The sequence below is a fragment of the Saccoglossus kowalevskii genome, chromosome 7 (assembly GCF_978046115.1).
Source record: "Saccoglossus kowalevskii chromosome 7, keSacKowa6.1, whole genome shotgun sequence".
Lineage (NCBI taxonomy): Eukaryota > Metazoa > Hemichordata > Enteropneusta > Harrimaniidae > Saccoglossus > Saccoglossus kowalevskii.
The window spans coordinates 2,944,778-2,963,777 of record NC_140647.1 but is presented as its reverse complement, the minus strand read 5'-3'; the positions used below and the strand labels follow the sequence as shown (position 1 = coordinate 2,963,777).

At 35.0% G+C, this 19,000-nt stretch overlaps 2 protein-coding genes across 3 annotated transcripts; both read right to left on the bottom strand.

Annotated features, from left to right (window-relative positions):
* Window positions 1–67: 67 nt before the first annotated feature.
* LOC146740185 (uncharacterized) lies at window positions 68–8,924 on the bottom strand. 2 transcript variants are annotated; one of them, XM_085500969.1, is made up of 8 exons: window positions 7,619–8,924; window positions 7,246–7,296; window positions 6,727–6,875; window positions 5,941–6,012; window positions 4,605–4,700; window positions 2,632–2,720; window positions 1,505–1,600; window positions 68–112 (listed from the first exon to the last, which is right to left on the bottom strand). In XM_085500969.1, the coding sequence occupies exons 1-5, from the start codon at window positions 7,827–7,829 to the stop codon at window positions 4,614–4,616; spliced, it is 570 nt and encodes a 189-aa protein (XP_085357095.1). In that variant the 5' UTR covers window positions 7,830–8,924; the 3' UTR covers window positions 68–112; window positions 1,505–1,600; window positions 2,632–2,720; window positions 4,605–4,613. The 2 variants fall into 2 exon arrangements, with proteins under 2 accessions (XP_085357095.1, XP_085357096.1); XM_085500970.1 differs by having other exon boundaries at window positions 78–105.
* On the bottom strand, window positions 8,102–15,304 carry LOC146740184 (uncharacterized). The gene is made up of 5 exons (XM_085501585.1): window positions 15,217–15,304; window positions 14,604–14,759; window positions 13,879–14,080; window positions 8,949–9,336; window positions 8,102–8,160 (listed from the first exon to the last, which is right to left on the bottom strand). The coding sequence occupies exons 2-5, from the start codon at window positions 14,651–14,653 to the stop codon at window positions 8,102–8,104; spliced, it is 699 nt and encodes a 232-aa protein (XP_085357711.1). The 5' UTR covers window positions 14,654–14,759; window positions 15,217–15,304.
* Between the last annotated feature and the right edge of the window lie 3,696 nt (window positions 15,305–19,000).

Here is a 19,000-nt window from a genome sequence, read left to right as displayed (position 1 = left end):
CTTATTTACCTGATTCTGAGAGCCAACATACGATATCTTCTCTGAGTTCAAAAACTTTGTCCATTCCATGCAATAATTGTGTGTATTTTTCTTTTGCTAAATACTCTGCAAACTTAAAAATTGATATACATGTAAATCATAGAACATGTATAAATAACTACATGCCCACATTATTTTTCATCCGCCAAAAAGGCTTTGACAAAATAAAAATTACAAATAGGCAAAGCAATGCAATTATTATTACTGGCAACAGAAAAATGATCATAGACATCAGAAAGTGAAAAACCTCACAAGATGAAACTAGACAGCAGTCAAAGAAATATGAAATGTCTATTTCCCTCATGCATGAGCCATTTATTTCAGCTCAAAACTTGTTTACCAAAATGTGTTAATGCATGTTAACTTGATGTTAGCTTTGCATTAGTGTAACATAATGTTAGCATATTCAGGGTTGTAAAGTTGATTCTTATTCAAAGTTTTTAAATATAATTAAAATAGTGTTTGAATCAAAAATATAATACATTTGAAAAGGTAAAACACAAATACAACTGTGCTCCAGAAAGATAGATATTTTATACTTTGCAGCCACATGTTTTTTCAGTAATCATGTTTGTCAAATAATGTATCTACTATCATCCAATCCTTGATCTGTACTAGACGAGTGGCAATAGAACTGCTTTGATATAATCTATAGATTTAACTTGCGTACAATCAAGTATCCGTAATAAATTGGCCATTCTTATTAATACATTCAAAGACTATTACTACTGTTATTTTTACGAGAAGTATTTTTGACAAGTGGAGATCGTTACTGAATTACCCTATAGAAACTTTATTGACATCGTCACAATGTTGAATTACGACAATGGACACTATTTAATTTTCGTCCTATATAATGTGATAATAATAAACTATAATTCTCATTTCAAATATGGATTGATTTTGTACAGTCCTTGCGCAGAAAATTCAAAGGGAAGTCATGGACTGATGTTTCAATTCATCTGTAATAAATAATGCATCAAACACAGTAAACCACTGTTGGGTGACAGTGAATGTACCAACAGGGACTGCAAATCTAAATGTTGTCTTGGCGCTGGCATGAGGCCATGGCAAGCAATCAATCAGAGTTGTGAATTTGAATAGTTGTTTTGACAACTTTTTCCTATCCCTGATAAGTAGCATGTAATCTAGTAGTAGTAATCTAGACAACTTATTTTCATTCTGCTATATTTTATGCCCACTGTTTTTATCAACAAATATTTTTGTGAGTATTTCCATACAGTCACAGCCTACTGTTAATACAAAGCTTACATTCAATAATGTAGAGTTAGCAAGGTCATAACATGATTTTAACAAAGCATTAGCACATTAGGTAAGTAAGTATTTAGCTGTACTGTAATATCTATTTATATCTATTAAATTTCAACTGACACACGATGAGGTTTCCTGGCTGTAACACTAATACACATCAAAATATTCAAATGATTCAGGGATATATCCTTACCTTAATGACAAAAACTCCACAAGAGACACTTGCACTGCGTGGTCAATTGTTGATACTTTGTAATTTCCATCTTCTTCTTTGTTAACTGCAAATTTACTAAAAAAAAGTGAAATATTTCAATCAAAAACTGTTAGAAGAGTAAAAGAACAGTGGAGGACAAATTTTTAGCTTTCAGAAGTGACAGTATCCAATCACCATAAACTAAGGTGTTTTCATTGCCATAGTCCTGTTCAAATTATGTTAACCAGTAAGTAGCAGATGAATTTACTAATATGATTGCTGTAAAACAGACACAAAGTAGTAAGTGTATTTGCAGAAGTGAAAAGTTGCTACTTCAGCATTCATTAAAACCATGTACATGTTGATGCCATGCATGTACTAAACAATTTTGAATGGACGGATGAAAACAAAATATTGACCAGCCACGATGTGCATCACCCCCCCCCTTAAAAGGTAAAAGTTTGACTGAAATAAGTCCACACATGCCAAAAATGTGGTTCCAGCCATGAAAAATAGTTTGATTTTTAGATGCAAATTAACAACCAAAACTAATGACAGTCCATCTTTGACCACATCTTTATATGTACAATCATGTATGTCATGTACTATCCATGTACAAAAAATGAATTGAATTTCTTTAGGCCTGTTCCAGATGTGTGTCCTGAATACCATCCATCAAAATAAAAGTGGCCACCAGTTGGCTGTATTAGCTCAACAATGGCAGCAAACTTTGACAAAATAAAAATTACAACTCGGCAATGCAATGCAATTGTTATTACTGGTAACAGAAAAATGATCATAGACATCCGTGACACTGAAAAACTTCAGCACTGGTAAAATTTGAATGATGTTGGCCAAACTGCATCCAAAAACTGGCTCCCCAACATACTTGTACACATGTGTGCATAGATGGCCAGGACCTTAAGATTTTCCAAAGCTCATACAGGAATGGAAAAATTTAACTTACACATACATGTACCAAAATTGTACACACAGACCCAAGGCTTGAACATCCAATTTTAAGACCAAAAAATTACCTTATCAAGCCCTACAGACCAGAAACAGATTAGTACCAACAGTTGACTTATGGAAAACAATACATGTACATAATATAGACTAATACTCACTTCCAGTTCTGCTGAATTTGATTCATTTTCTCTTTGCTTTCCCCCAAAGAATTGAGATATAATATTTTGCGCTCCATTTGATTTACTTCCTGTCAAAACAATCATTAAAAAAAAGTGTTTTTATATCAGAAGCTTTATCATTAGAAGTATGTGTGTTTCATTTATTCTATTATTCAAAACAACAGAATATATGAATAAGTATATCTATACAGGCAAGTCACATTCAAGAGTTCAACAGATAAACAAAATCTGTGTCAGATGCGTATAAGATATTAAAACAGAAAATGTGCCCCAATTAAAACAAGTCATAGTTGTATTTTGGTGAATTGACATTTGAGGACTAAAAATTATCTTTTGTCTGTCATTTATTGTGGCATTCAAAAAGACTCAAGAGCACAAAATTTCCATTCGGTCAACAGTCAAAAGTAATCAACATGTATACGCATTCACTGTGACACAAAATCGGGACAGGAACATTGAATGTTGGAATTGTTCACATGATGAAAAAAAAATGACATAGTTATGAGGAACAAGTCATTGAAAATTACACAGTCCCCATTAAATTTTTGAAAGTTCTCTTTATGCTCGTCATATTAAAGTGAAGGTGTTGGTTGTTGCGAGCGTGTCCTTGAAACTTGAGTCCCAAGTGGCAAATACAACAGATAGTTTATTTACATCAAATTCGAACATGTGTTGCGTGACAACCCCTCTGGTTTAAGATATAGCAGAGAAAAACAAAGATCACAAGTGAAAGTAAAACAAATTGAAGTGCACTCTGTTATTGCACTTGCTAAAATTGTTTAAAGTATGTTTAAGAAAATGCATGTCTGAAGATAGGAATGAGGCACTACAATTACAAATTTTGAAATACAACTCTGGACGGACAGACAAACGTACGAACACACAGACAGTTGGATGCACTGACGAACGGAGGACATATCCTAACATGTATGATCTATGTAAACAAATTTGAATAAAAACTGAGAAAGCATGTCCAAAATATGACATTTTCAAAAAACAAGATGACTGCCAGTTGGCCATTTTGAATTGAAACTCATTGACTCGCTCAAACTGAGTCTACCATACACATAAGTCGTGATGTTGGCATCTTGGAATAATTAGTTCTATTTTGCTATAAATAAGTGGGCATATATTTATGATGTTACTACATACTAAGAACAACATTGTCTTTATTATGACAGGAAATTATACTCATGATATTGCATGTACCATGGGGGATGTGTGGATAAATTCCTACACCATAGAAGCATGTATGCATGTGCATATATCCAATACGATGCATGATGAAAGCTCAAGACCTCACTGAATATAAGCCTCTAAGATTGTGCACTGTTGTCCCAGTTCAAGAAAAAGCTGAATATAAAAACAGTCTGAGTGCATATAAGCAGTATAAACTACCAGTTGTAGTTGTCCTGTGCAGATGTGAATAGAAATGTTGTAATATCTGTAAGGTAATTTTAGTTTCTAGTGCACAGCAACAGAAATATTTTTCCTAGTTACAGCTACCTGAATTCCTGTATACTGTAACCTGTGCAGTGAGTACTGCCAATATTTAATAATTGCATGTTGCAAAAAACTGTCTATCAAAAAATATATAATGCAAATAGTTATTTTTGCAGTAATAGTTGCCAACAGAACTAAAGTGCATAACAAGAAATGAATGAAACAATTTTTGCACAAAATACCATTTTTCAAACATAAGTGTTCACAAAATCAGAAGGATGTACCAAAAGATAGACAGGTAGAGGTGCTTTGCACGACATAGCCTCCTATCCGTGTTCTACAAATTCAGTAGACAAGTAGGCAAAGATACTGAGAAAACTGCAAAGTGACAGCAAGATTTAATGAGAAAATTGAAATCAGTGCTTTGTTATCTGTATTACTGAATGAAAGATTATTATATAAATTTGTATATACATGAGAATGACTAAGAAAAATTCTTAAATATTTACCACAAGAGTTCAGTGTCCATCTTGTATAATACCACAAATATTTTGTCCACCTTCATACATAGTTCCCATTATCAAGTCATGCTTGGAAAAATCAATCTGTAAGTGTAAATGAAAGTAGACAAGTCATTGTCAATGACACGTCCCCGTTCCGTTCATATTTGAGTGACATATACATTCAAAGCAGATCATGACCGAAATGCACCTGCATATGTACAACACATTGTACTAAATCTGAACAAAATCCATCCATGCATGACTGAGATCCGATTCCGGAATTGTGAAAATACGTGATTTTGATGCATTTTCGGCCTTAAAATAGCCATCATTCAGCTATTGTTAAGCGGATCATGAAACAAATGCACATACATATTTGTGACATGATGTACCATGTGTGTGTGAAGTTTGAACTTGATCAATCCAGACATGTCTTGGATACGGATCCAGAACTGAATTTATTAAAACAAAATGGCCACCAGTCGGCCATTTCGAACTTGATCCGAAAAAAAAAATAACGTGCATCAAGGTCCTATTATGTTTAATGTATGTACCAAATTTGAACAAAATCCGTCCATGCATAACTGAGATCCGGGTTCGGAATGGTGAAAATGTGCGATTTCAATGCATTTTCGACCTTAAAGAGGCCGCCATTTGGCTATCGTTAATGAAATCATGAAACAAATGCACATACATATTTGTGACATGATGTACCTTGTGTGTGTGAAGTTTGAACTTGATCAATCCAGACATGTCTCGGATACGGATCCAGAACTGAATTCTTTAAAACAAAATGGCCGCCAGTCGGCCATTTCGAACTTGATCCGAAAAAAAAATAACGTGCATCAAGGTCCTATTATGTTTAATGTATGTACCAAATTTGACTGAAATCTGTCCATGCATAACTGAGATCCGGGTCCGGAATGGTGAAAATGTGCGATTTTGATGCATTTTCAGCCTTATTCGGCTATCGTTAATCGGATCATGAAAAAAATGCATGTGCATATGTCCCATATAATGTGTGATGTATGAGTGAAGTTTGAACTTAATCGGTCCATGCACGTTCGCACACACGGACGCACGCACGGACGCACACAGGGCAAAACATAAGTCCCCGTTTTCGGACTACGTCCGAACGGGGACTAAAAGCAAAAATGAGTGAAGAGTATGCAACTTTGATAATAAAAATAAAAATAAGATCTTTTATACATATGCAGAATAGGCACATGTGAAATTTCTATTTACTCGACATGTATACTGCTAAGAATGAAAACATACATGAACTAGTTTAGACAAAGTTTTATAAAAGGTCACAAAAACTTTTAAAGCTTGATAATCTTACCTTCTTTGGATAAGTGGTTTCACCCCTCAGACAAATGGATGACATTAAATTATGGTCAAAAAATTTGATTCTCTGAGAAAAAAAATATCAAGAATATAGTTATCAAATTGACTTGAACATCATAGCTTTAATGATGCTCAGTTTAAATCACAAAGTTTAACTTAATTTAGAGCTATTAGTGATATAGAATAACAAATATTTCACAACTTGTAGTCTTCAGCTGGAAAAGTGGTAACAAAATTTACCACATACATGTGGAGCCTGGACATGTATAGGATATAAAACTAAACATGAAATTATGAATAAGAACTCAAATGAAAACAAATGGTGTTCAAAATAAAGTTTGAACTCCTCTGCCATCTAATAATTCTTTTAAGAGTGAGGTTATCTTCAGTTGTCCAGAAGAGAAATTGTTGAGCTATGCATAGCAATAATGTACATTAATGTACAAGAGAAGCTTTAACAAACAAACCAATGCCATTAATCCTGAAATTTAGTTTTTCAGATTTTAAATTTGCCAAGACACCTATAGGTTGAACACATCTTTCTGAAAAAAAACCTATATAGTATAATGTCCCCTATTGTATTAACAATTTAAACAAGATTTAATTTAGCTTTTATAATATTATCATTTCTATTTTTTAATTATATTATCTAGCACATGATAACTGTACAGCATGCTATAGTGTACACAAATTATTTCTTATCTAATTACAATGATGTACATGTGACACAGACTCAGTGAAGTAATTAATATAACTTTAAATTAATATAACTTTAAGTTACCTCTCTTTTTTGAGTGGCAGGATAGACAGCAGAATTGACAATATCATCAGAAAGTTCATTCCCATTCTTGAGATTCCTAAAACTGGATTCTAGTATCAAATACGGTTCTATCTTACATACAGTTGAATCTGCTGTTTTCTCAGTAGGTGCTGAAAAAATACCAGGTATAATGAAAGTAATAAAGATTCGGAAATGTACTGATCTGTGACAGTGTGTGCAAACACAGACGCTGTTCATGAAGAATAACGTAATGTAATAGTTTCATAGTTGGATTTTATTTCCCCTTTATAAAAAACAAGCCATGCATGGCACAGTCCCAGTTAGTTATCAAACTTAAGATGTATAATTTTGTTTATAGTAATATAGTTGGAACATAAACATGTCAGAGATATGGATCCAGAAGCTGATGCTTAATTATGATTTTTTTAACACTGAAATGATTGACATTCAGCCACCTTGTTTCTAATCGTCAATCCATCCATAAATTCTTGATTTTCCAGTATTATAACTCTCACATACCTTCAGGAGTCTTGATATCAATCAGCACTGATTCTTCATCATCTGAAACCTCTGAAATAAACACACATATTGATGAAGCATACAATAGTAATGAGAAATTAATTTTTTTTTTGATGTAAGAACATCCATTTTTGTTTAGGCATAAATGTGATTTACGATTTTTAGAATAACATTTAAAAATTTCAAAACTGCAGTTGAAAACCATTTTGCCAACCACAGGAACTGTGGCTTTGGCATAAATACAATTTCGAAATGACTTCATCCAATCAGGAATTACTTTCACGAATATAGGGCGGTAAAAAAGAACATACCATCACCACATTCATTGAAAATATTCTGGCATATATGTACGTTAAAGTAAATCCATACTTACCATTCAAGTCAATCTCTATGTCATCAAGTGATTTGTTCTTGTACTTTTCCACAGATCCTCTTTCACAAGCAAGTAGAATTCTGCTGACTTTAGCGATCTGCAGGGTGTCTTGTGGGATCCTATAAAACTTCCTATGAACTCTGATGTAATGACCCAAAAAAACAGCCAAAATTTCCTGTCCATTGTCTTTCAAGTTGAAAAGTTGAGACATAGTTGCAATTTGTTTTCTCAAGATTGGTTGAGTTGAAACATTCAGGGCAAGTCAAACCACATTTCTGTGCATATTTGTTCAAGCACATGGTAGCACGTATTGGATTCTCAAGCATAGTGAAGAACCAGATGTAGCTCATGTGTTGAGTTTTAAATCCAGAAGTGCTGAAAGAAAATTGCTGTGGCAAAAGCTAACAAAGGAAATCATGCAAATAATGTTGAAGTACTCAAGGCAGGAAAGGGTTTTCTAATTCCCTTTAAAAAACCATCATATCAGATAGGTGCAACTAAATATGTTCCCTGTCCAGCCTGTTTGGGATATTTCATCCGAACTGAATTATGGAAACATCACAAATCATGTACAGCCATATTCTGAGTCAGTATTGTTTGTAAAAACATTCGTTAATGGAGCAGCGTTCAAGTGACGATCAGTAACAATCTCAGCTAACGGGCTACTAATTTTATCGGATGATGTGTGGTCTGACGATATGTCACACTGTGGTACTTGACACTGGATTGACGGAGTGGTGATTCCATCTGGTGTTGTGTGGTTGGTATTACATCACATCCTGGTACTTGAGACTTGGCTAACTGACAACTGATTCCATCTGGTGAAATGCAGTCTGGTAATATGTCAGAACCAGGTACCTGAGACTTGGCTAACTGACAACTGATTCCATCCGGTGACAACTGATTCCATCTGGTGATGTGTGGTCTGATAATATGTCACACCCTGGTACATGAGACTTGGCTAACTGACAACTGATTCCATCTGGTGATGTGTGGTCTGGTAATATGTCACACCCTGGTACTTGAGACTTGGCTAACTGACAACTGATTCCGTCCTGTGATGTGTGGTCTGGTAATATGTCACACCTTGGTACTTGAGGCTTGGTTAACTGACAACTGATTCCATCCGGTGATGTGTGGTCTGGTAATATGTCACACCCTGGTACTTGAGACTTGGCTAACTGACAACTGATTCCGTCCTGTGATGTGCAGTCTGGTAATATGTCACACCTTGGTATTTGAGGCTTGGCTACCTGACAACTGATTTCATCCGTTAATGTGCGGTCTGGTAATATGTCACACCCTGGTTCATGAGACTTGGCTAACTGACAACTGATTCCATCCGGTGATGTGCGGTCTGGTATTGTGTCAGACCCAAGTACCTGAGACTTGGCTACCTGACAACTGATTCCATCCGGTGATGTGTGGTCTGGTAATATGTCAAACCATGGTACTTGAGACTTGGCTAACTGACAACTGATTCCGTCCTGTGATGTGCAGTCTGGTAATATGTCACACTCTGGAACTTGAGACTTGGCTAACTGACAACTAATTCCATCTAGTGACGTGTGGTCTGGTAATATGTCGCACCCTGGTACTTGAGACTTGGCTAACTGACAACTGATTTCATCAGATGATGTGCATTCTGGTAATACGTGACACCCTGGTACATCCTGGTATGACATAGCAGATCCTTGTGTTTGTTGCAAGTTTAATATCTACAAAAGCAATACAAATAGAAGAAGACAAAGATTTTAGAGCAATAAATATTTATATTTAATCTCACTCAACAGCATACAAGAAAATCAAGTCATTGGAAATAGCACAGCTATTTCACGTTACTTTTTCAACATAATGTTTTAAATACCATTATATGTGAAAAATGCATATACCATGTAGTAAACAAAATCTGTTCATGTATGAGCGAGATTCAGTTCCATATATATGGAAATGTACAACATTAAGTTTGATGCTTATGTGATGTTTGAAGCATGTTCAAGCATGTCAGTGATCTGGTAAAGAATTCATAAAAAATGGCTACCAGTCAACAATTTTGTACCAAAGCAAGTCATTTCATGATATGACAAGAGTCATTCTTATTTTAACAGTAAACATAACTGAAATTAGTCAGCCACTTTGAATCAGAGCATGAAAGAAATGACATAGGAATAGTAGTTTGATTGCCATCAATCAATATATGTCAGAGGCATACTTTATAACAGCATTCCACCATTCTGAATCAGATCCATCCTGGTCAATTAATGTCAGATACAGCTCTGAAACCACATTCATTACAACAAAATGCCAACCCCCCCCCCACCCCACATTCATAACTAACAACAAAATGACCACCAGTCAGCCATTTTGAATCCAGTCTGAGAAACAAAATTACTTGCAAACGTTCAATGTACATGTATGTATTAAGTTCACACAAGATCTATCCATACATGACCAAGGTCTGGAATCGGAATGGCATTGTTCTCCCCAAAAAAGGTGACAGGCATAATGCAAAAATTTTTCTTGTTTTGAATACTTAACCAGCTGCGAAAATTTACTAATGGACACGTGGGATAAAATTAGGTCAGCTTTTCTATAACATATTTCAAAAGCTCTACAAGCCCTACTACCGGTACATTGTTTACAAGTCATTGAAAATGACACAGTCCCCATTAAATTTTTGAAAGTTCTTTTTGTGCTCATCATATTAAAGCAGAGGGGTTGTCGCGAGCGTGTCCTTGAAACTTGAGTTCCAAGTGGCGTATACAACAGATTGTCTATTTACCGTACTCGACCACGTTAGCGCCCATGCCCGGGCAAGCGCCCACCCCCCACTTTTGCGCAATTTTTATATTTGGGGTCACATTCGGCAAAGCGCCCACCCCCCTTCAAAATGCAACTAATTTAAAACTTGGTCTTGCGTAACGAATCTTGGTAAGCGTTTTTATATGATACAGCGTGGACATCGACCGCTGTGAGCATGTTGTGAATGCGTAGAACACTGTAACCGTGCGTAAACTACGCTTCGACAATGACCTGTTATTAATTAATACAAGTAAAATGCAATACATATTTCATGCCATATTCAGTCTAATTCTCAAAAATGGCTAGTTACTAGTTTTTTGGAAAAACCATGTCGTTTATTCGCTGAAATCAATTCCAACAGATCGTACTTCAACATCGATTATTCACTTCCGCATTGCGTTACCGGAAAGTCTTTGGGAATTTCCGAAGAATTGCGTCAGTACAACACAGCATTCTGATTAGTTAATAACCAACTTTGACCCATTAGGTCAAACAACGCTGCTGTAGGTCAAATCTGCAATTGCATCATGGCGGAAAGTGATTTTCATCGAGAGTTTGCGTACGATCCAACAACTTCGTCAGTGGAAATAATATGACAATTTTGACTTCGACTGTGTTCCAAAAGACTCAAATGTTTTTAATTCCGTAAATTATGGTGGTACGTAATTAATATTGTAATAAAATGTGCATATTTTTTGTGATCATTTCTGTTTCTTCATTGTGAAAATCAATGACGACGCAAATTAATTTAGTAATTTGATTTTCCCTCAAAGACGTAATCTGTCACTTGATGAATCAAAATTTTCATTTGCACTCTTTTTCGAGGGGGGTGCTCGGGTAAGCACCCACCCCTACAAAATCGTGATTTTCTGAGTTGAGGCCTCTGGGCGCTAACCCGGTCGAGTACGGTACATCAAAACACGTGTTCTGTGTAGTAGTAATATGGCCAAAAATAAAAACAGCCATTATTCGGCCATCTTTGATCTGATTATGAAACACACTGATATGTATGATGTATGTGCCAAATATGAATGAAAATAGTACATAAATTGTGGAAATATTAATAGTAGTAAGGCCAAAAAGTCAGATGGCTGTCAATCAGATTTTGAAACAAATTGTCATGGACATGCATCCTAACATGTATAAAGTACATGTATGTGCCAAATTTGAATGAAAACTGACAGAGCACGTCCAAGATACCGCATAAAAAAAAGAAAAGAAGATACCGACCATCTTTGATCCAATTACGAAAAAAATCGGCATGGACATGTAACCTAACATGTATAATCTATGTACCAAGTTTGAATGGCAACTGACAAAGCATGTCCAAAATACAACATTTTCAAAAAACAAGATGGCTGCCAGTTGGCCATTTTGAATCGAATCGCTAAACCACTGCATGTGCGTATCTCCCACATAAGGCACAAGGCACATGCAAAGAATGAACGGAATCGGTCTACAGGATTCTGAAATATGACTCAGAACAGACTGACGCACGGACGGACGAACGGACAGACTCAGGAACTCACAGACGGTCGGGGACATGTATCCTAACATGTATGATCTATGTACTAAATTTGAATGAAAACTGACAAAGCATGTCAAAAATACAACATTTTCAAAAAACAAGATGGCTGCCAGTCGGCCATTTTGAATCGAATCACTAAACCACTGCATGTGCATATGTGCCACATAAAGTACTAGGCACATGCAAAGAATGAACGGAATCGGTCCAAGGGATTCTGAGATACGACTCTGGACGAACGCACGGACTTCGTTCGAACGGGGACTAAAATACACTCCAAATTACAGCATGTTGTAAATTAAAAAAAAAACTGAAATGTTTGTCCCATTACCATCTCTGGGGAGAATTTTGCCATTCATGACCTAATACTCCCTTTCTGAATACAACTTCTCAACTTTGTGATCTTAGAAAGACGATTTAACAACTCCTGTGTCTTATCAGTAACATTCACTTCAGTCTTGTATATTGACATAGTTTCTAGCTTGCAATCATGATATCCCAATTCCAAACTGGGCTGTTGTTGTAACCCAATAATCATTTGTCTTGAAAAAACCAGTTTAGCTTTGCTGATGACATTAGATACTAGCAGGATCTTTTGAATATTTGGGGCAATACGCAGTTTTCTGAATGAGAGCCGATTTCTATCTGAAGCAATTTTTTCAACTGATATACTGATTATCCTTTGTGCATCAGTTGTATCCATGTTTCTTTTTGAATACTGTAAAGGGATTAAAGGTACATGCTCAGTGAATGGTGGCCCAAAAAACTTGTTTGCTAAAAATATGTTAAAGATTGGGGGGGTCTCTCTCATGGGTAAACGGGCATTAACAAATGACTTCTCTGGCCAATGAAAACTCATATTTGGATCAAATGTAGCTAATTAATTAATTAATGTTTCAAATCGTATGGCACATTGTTCATTCATAAATGCAACTTGAACTGTGACCTCTTGTTATATGATTTGAATACTCAGATCTTTGTTATGATTTTAGCAAATTAAATGTAATATTTTATATCATGGAAATTGAAGTCAGCTTATTGAAACACGACTCGAATGACAGAATCATGTTCAGTTGTATTATCCACAGCCATTTGCCAGTGTACCACACCCACATGCTCAACTATTTTTAGCACTGAAGTAGGGAAATTCATGAATTTTACGGGTTTGCTATTGGATTTTTTTTTTCAACACTTCAAGGTGATAAATGCATAGTTGAAATGAACCAATACATTGATTTTAATGACTGTTTCACCTTGAGACAACTTAAATTTTTTTTTGGTTTAGCAATGAAAAATCAGAAAATATATATAATAAATAGTACCTCAATAATTATGGTTCTCAGTCGTCACATTGTTGTACATTATTCCCAGGAATTTTAGTCCAGGTTTGTCCTGTTTTAGCTGATCTTGCTGAATGATAGATATCGGTTTTGACTGTCCAAAACTCAGTATGGGCAAACTAATAGCGAACAACATTCCAAACAATAGGCATTTTCAAACCATTAAAAATATTTTTCTGGATATATCTACTGACATACTGCCATACCATACACATGCAAAATTAACAAATACATGTAGCGAGTGCAAGGTCAGGATGTATTTTAGAAAATTAGAAATATTTCACTCAGTCCATATTCTTTTTCATAGGGAAAACAGGAATAATTATACAAATCTTGAACACAAGTCAACGATCAGAAGAAAAAAATATCACACCAATGGACTTTGCAAACCAGACAATCCTACTGTACTTGTGTTTGTGGTAGTACATGTGCAAGTGTATGTGCAATTTCGAATGGAATCAGTTAAAGGAATGATGTGAACAAATATTACCCATTTCAGACTTTCACCAACTTCTCAACTGGAAATTGTATATAAATATATTTATAAGGCATATGCTGTTATAACATTATTATGAAAATAAGCATTATCTTACCTTATGCTCCCATGGTAATTTGACTGGTCCATAATCATATAATATTTCCTCATTGACGTGAATGTCTTTTACAGCAAATAGTGCCAGGTATGGCTGTCCTTTGAATTCAAGTGTTTTCATTCTTGCATTTGGAGATTTTCTTTCATGGTTTACTAGCCGCCCATATTTAGGTCCATTGCCAGGTTCATTAGTAGAATCGATACTGCAACATTGGCAAAATATAGCTTTTGAAAAATATATAGCAAGGTAGATTTTTTTTATGGACTAAGAGTTAAAAGATTATTTTTACTGTCACAATCATTCATTTGATATAGACTTAAGAATGACCAGCAATCCCAAGTTATTGATAATAGTAAATTGCATACAGTCATATATGGTCATCCACTACATTAAAAGAAATAAATGAAGAAATATTCTTTGTGGCTAACATGGCAAAGTTGTTAAAGCTTTACTATTACATAAAATAAGAATTTGATATTTGTTACAAATATTGGTAGATGGGGTTACTGGCCTTATTTGTTCATGTAATTTATTGGTGATAGTAGGTATGAATTAAAAAAACACCACATGTGTTGTGTTTGAGTTTGAATAATTTCTGTGGCTGTGGTACAGGGTCACATAGTAGTCACAACACAGACATGTACACAGTACTATGGGATAGGCTAATATTAAATGCAGTTTAAATGAGTTTCATATGAAAAGATTGTAAAGATGTGGACACTAACCAATATGTCTTATCCTTGAATTTAAAAAAAGTAACGGAATACACTGCCATCAGAAGACTTCACGAATCTCTCCCTCCGACCCACTAATAAGTTCACCATCGTATTGCAATAAGAAATTTCTTTTATTGAATTGCTTTCCAGCAAAAACACCTCTACCTGGAATAAAATAAACCATAAATGATAAACTAGTCATTACACTTGTGACTTGGATATATTTCGAAATACAAGTTAACATGAAGCAGTGATGAAGCCGTTCAGTTATTTAGGACATTGAGCAGCGTGGTAAACGGCAAACAGTCAGATTAAATATATTCTCATCTGAGGGACATCAAAGAATCGTACAACGAACAGCTGAAATACTTGCTGATTATCGCTAAAAACTATAAACAAACGTCTTTTTCAATATACTGAGATCTGAATGCACAAATCTAACGCAGACTGAAGTAAATTTCGATTCCACTGCCATGGTTCGAACGGCACAGGGTCTTCGAAAAACGTGCTGTCAGTCTTTGGTTTAGAATATAATGTGTTGTCAACTGACAGGAAATTGATTGCATATTATTAATCAAGCCGAACTGAGCACAAAAAATTTGTTAATTCTTTACATTATTACCTTCCTGAATAACTCCATTCACAGCATATCAAAAAATCACAGCCGATCAGAACAAAACTGCCATTTTTTATTGGGACCCCCTAAGCTATTAAGACCAAAGACTCCCTAAGTTTTATTATAGAATTTTGTATTTGGAAACTGGTGTAATATCAGTGTTCTTACGGCTAATCTCATTTTTGTGTCTAAACAATAAATCACAGTTATTTTTTTTTTAGCATGCACTTTCATTGCCGCCAGATATTAATGCGTACTGCCGAAATACAAAAACAAAACAACGAGAACGCGTACAAAATAAAAAAAATAATTAGATAAAAAAAATATTGTCACTCAGTTTGAAATTATTTTACAGTAAGTGCATTCTACTATAAAAGTGTTCTGTTTAGATTACTAGTATTCGGTATGGTAACACCTACGCGCTTGGTCCCAGCATTTAGCACATTGTCGCTGAAGACAGACAACAAATAGAAACAGTAAAGTGAACAGTGGAACGTCATACCTTTCCATAGCACAATCGTCTCATAAAATCCTGGCTGGTCAGTTTGTTTGGCTATATAATATTCTGCCACTTTTATTTGATCTTCTTTAGAAGAGAGCAGTCGATGTGACCGTCGTGTGCTTCGAGTGCCCGCCATGCTTAACTTGTTGGCCTTTTCTCCATGCCCATATTATGCGCACGTCCACGCGAGTAGTAACATTTCTTCGCTTTCACATACGTTTTCCATTTTACATTGAAAGACAAGTACTGGAACCATGTGTTCCCCAATATTCTCGCTTTCGCGGTCTGAGCACCATTTTACCCGCAAAAAAATAATTCCTCGAAAAACATTAAAGTCCTCGCTTGCGCAATTCTTTGCGTTTAACGTGAGTGCTACGTCTTACAGCCGAATTCATGAAAGTTGGACGCACGACATACTTTTGTAACATGTTTACTAAAAAACGCGTTCAGACAGCGAAGTATGGTAATACAATACCATGATGCCAATGTACTCATTAGAAATACTTCATTCACAAAAAAAGATTTTAGTTTTGACAGGTAAATGAACAAACGTCCAGTCCTTGTGGAAGGCGAAATAAGATATCGCATTTTTAATAACTGACTAAATGGAGTAGCTCCAAATTACTTATGGCCAGAAAATGTCCCTAGGAGGGTCTGACCCAGTTTTCAAGAACGTTTCTTTCCTGTGTATTATCGAAACTAATTTAAAATACATGATTCATACTCATTTTGCTATATGATCTGAGGACTGTTTTGGAACCTGTCTCCGAGGACGTTTTATTTTTTGTGTATTATAAAAACCGTATACAAATATATTGCAAGTGTATGTTTCTTACTTATTTTGCTATATGATCTGAGGACTGTTTCTAGAACCTGTCTCCGAGGACGTTTCTTTTCTATGTATTATCAAAACCCTATACAAATTAATTGCAAGTGTATGGTTCATACTTATTTTGCTATATGATCTGAGGACTGTTTCTAGAACCTGTCTCCGAGGACGTTTCTTTTCTGCGTATTATAAAAACCGTATACAAATTCATTGCAAGTGTATGATTCATACTTGTTTTGCTATATGATCTGAGGACTGTTTCTAGAACCTGTCTCCGAGGACGTTTCTTTTCTATATGTTATAAAAACCGTCTACAAATTAATTGCAAGTGTATGATTCATACTTATTTTGCTATATGATCTGAGGACTGTTTCTAGAACCTGTCTCCGAGGACGTTTCTTTTCTGTGTATTATAAAAACCGTATACAAATTAATTGCAAGTGTATGATTCATACTTATTTTGCTATATGATCCGAGGACTGTTTCTAGAACCTGTCTCCGAGGACGTTTCTTTTCTATGTATTATAAAAACCGTATACAAATTAATTGCAAGTGTATGATTCATACTTATTTTGCTATATGATCTGAGGACTGTTTCTAGAACCTGTCTCCGAGGACGTTTCTTTTCTGTGTATTATAAAAACCGTATACCAATTAATTGCAAGTGTATGATTCATACTTATTTTGCTATATGATCCGAGGACTGTTTCTAGAACCTGTCTCCGAGGACGTTTCTTTTCTATGTATTATAAAAACCGTGTACAAATTCATTGCAAGTGTATGATTCATACTTATTTTGCTATATGATCTGAGGACTGTTTCTAGAACCTGTCTCCGAGGACGTTTCTTTTCTGTGTATTATAAAAACCGTATACAAATTAATTGCAAGTGTATGATTCATACTTATTTTGCTATATGATCCGAGGACTGTTTCTAGAACCTGTCTCCGAGGACGTTTCTTTTCTATGTATTATAAAAACCGTATACAAATTAATTGCAAGTGTATGATTCATACTTATTTTGCTATATGATCCGAGGACTGTTTCTAGAACCTGTCTCCGAGGACGTTTCTTTTCTATGTATTATAAAAACCGTGTACAAATTCATTGCAAGTGTATGATTCATACTTATTTTGCTATATGATCCGAGGACTGTTTCTAGAACCTGTCTCCGAGGACGTTTCTTTTCTATGTATTATAAAAACCGTGTACAAATTCATTGCAAGTGTATGATTCATACTTATTTTGCTATATTATCTGAGGACTGTTCTAGAACCTGTCTCCGAGGACGTTTCTTTTCTATGTATTATAAAAACCATCTACAAATTAATTGCAAGTGTATGATTCATACTTATTTTGCTATATGATCTGAGGACTGTTTTTTAGAACCTGTCTCCGAGGACGTTTCTTTTTTGTGTATTATCAAAACCGTTTATGAACTAATTGCAAGTGTATGATTCATACATATTTTGCTATATGACCTGATTTAGGTTGAGAATTACTTGCCAAGTAACTGAAAAAAACGTACTCAAATAGTATAGAGTATCCGTGTTAGATATTTCTAAATGTATGCTCATTAAAACTTGTGCATTGGTACTCTTGTTTATACCTCTGTTTTCATTTTTCCTGATCACATTGAATTTATGTCCCAGTTATTTGGATTAAACATGTTTGTTTGCGGGAAACACCGACATAGCGATATTTATAAATACTAATACGATTGTAACCGTGCCTGTTACATAACATATACTCTGCTTCCCCAAAATTGAATTAACTATCACGTATTAACTGATAGCAAAATACTGATATCCGCCGAAAAAGAATCTTTGACGCATGTGTACGAAGCTTCACCAAATGACAAATCCTACAGACGATGCAAGAGAAAATAAGTTAATGTCTATACTTAATAAAATATATAAGTAAAACAACTTCGCTCATGCAACATACTCCATGCAATTTTAGTCTTTATCGATTTTATGATTTTGGCGTTGTTTGTGGTGGCGGTGGTGGTAGAGACAGCCACATTTATTATTCCTTAAATTGGTCTTGGAAAAGCATATGGCGTTTGACAGTTCGACAAATCATGTACGATAAAAAAGAACAAACTGTTTCAACGAGGTTTATGTTTCTTCATGAAATCAATTGCAGTGGATATTTATACGGCATTTACTAAAGTAGGCTTGATAGGCATATAGCACCGTTAACCTTGGTCCTATTTCCGACAGTGTGGGCAGAATTCTTTCACACAAAAACGTTTCTATAAAGTAACTAACACAGCGCATCATAAAGGTCAATACTGTAAAAAAATTCTTGGCAAGGAAAACCCCGAAATCACTATCAAAATATCAGCGTGATTGTTTATTTTCGTGTGAAATAATGCATGTTCAAGTTGTCAAAAATTTGCAAGATTATTTTTGTTAAATTGTTCAATGGTCATACATTATATTTTCGAGTATTTTT

Coding starts and splice junctions, on each gene's coding strand:
- LOC146740185 (XM_085500969.1), bottom strand. CDS start 7,829: ATGTCTCAACTTTTCAACTTGAAAGACAATGGACAGGAAATTTTGGCT. Junction 6,876..7,245: donor TGATATCAAGACTCCTGAAG/GTATGTGAGAGT, acceptor GTATTTTTTCAG/CACCTACTGAGAAAACAGCA. Junction 6,013..6,726: donor CTGCCACTCAAAAAAGAGAG/GTAACTTAAAGT, acceptor TTTTTTTCTCAG/AGAATCAAATTTTTTGACCA.
- LOC146740184 (XM_085501585.1), bottom strand. CDS start 14,653: ATGGCAGTGTATTCCGTTACTTTTTTTAAATTCAAGGATAAGACATAT. Junction 14,081..14,603: donor TTCAAGGATAAGACATATTG/GTTAGTGTCCAC, acceptor CCAATGTTGCAG/TATCGATTCTACTAATGAAC. Junction 9,337..13,878: donor AATTACCATGGGAGCATAAG/GTAAGATAATGC, acceptor TTGCTTTTGTAG/ATATTAAACTTGCAACAAAC.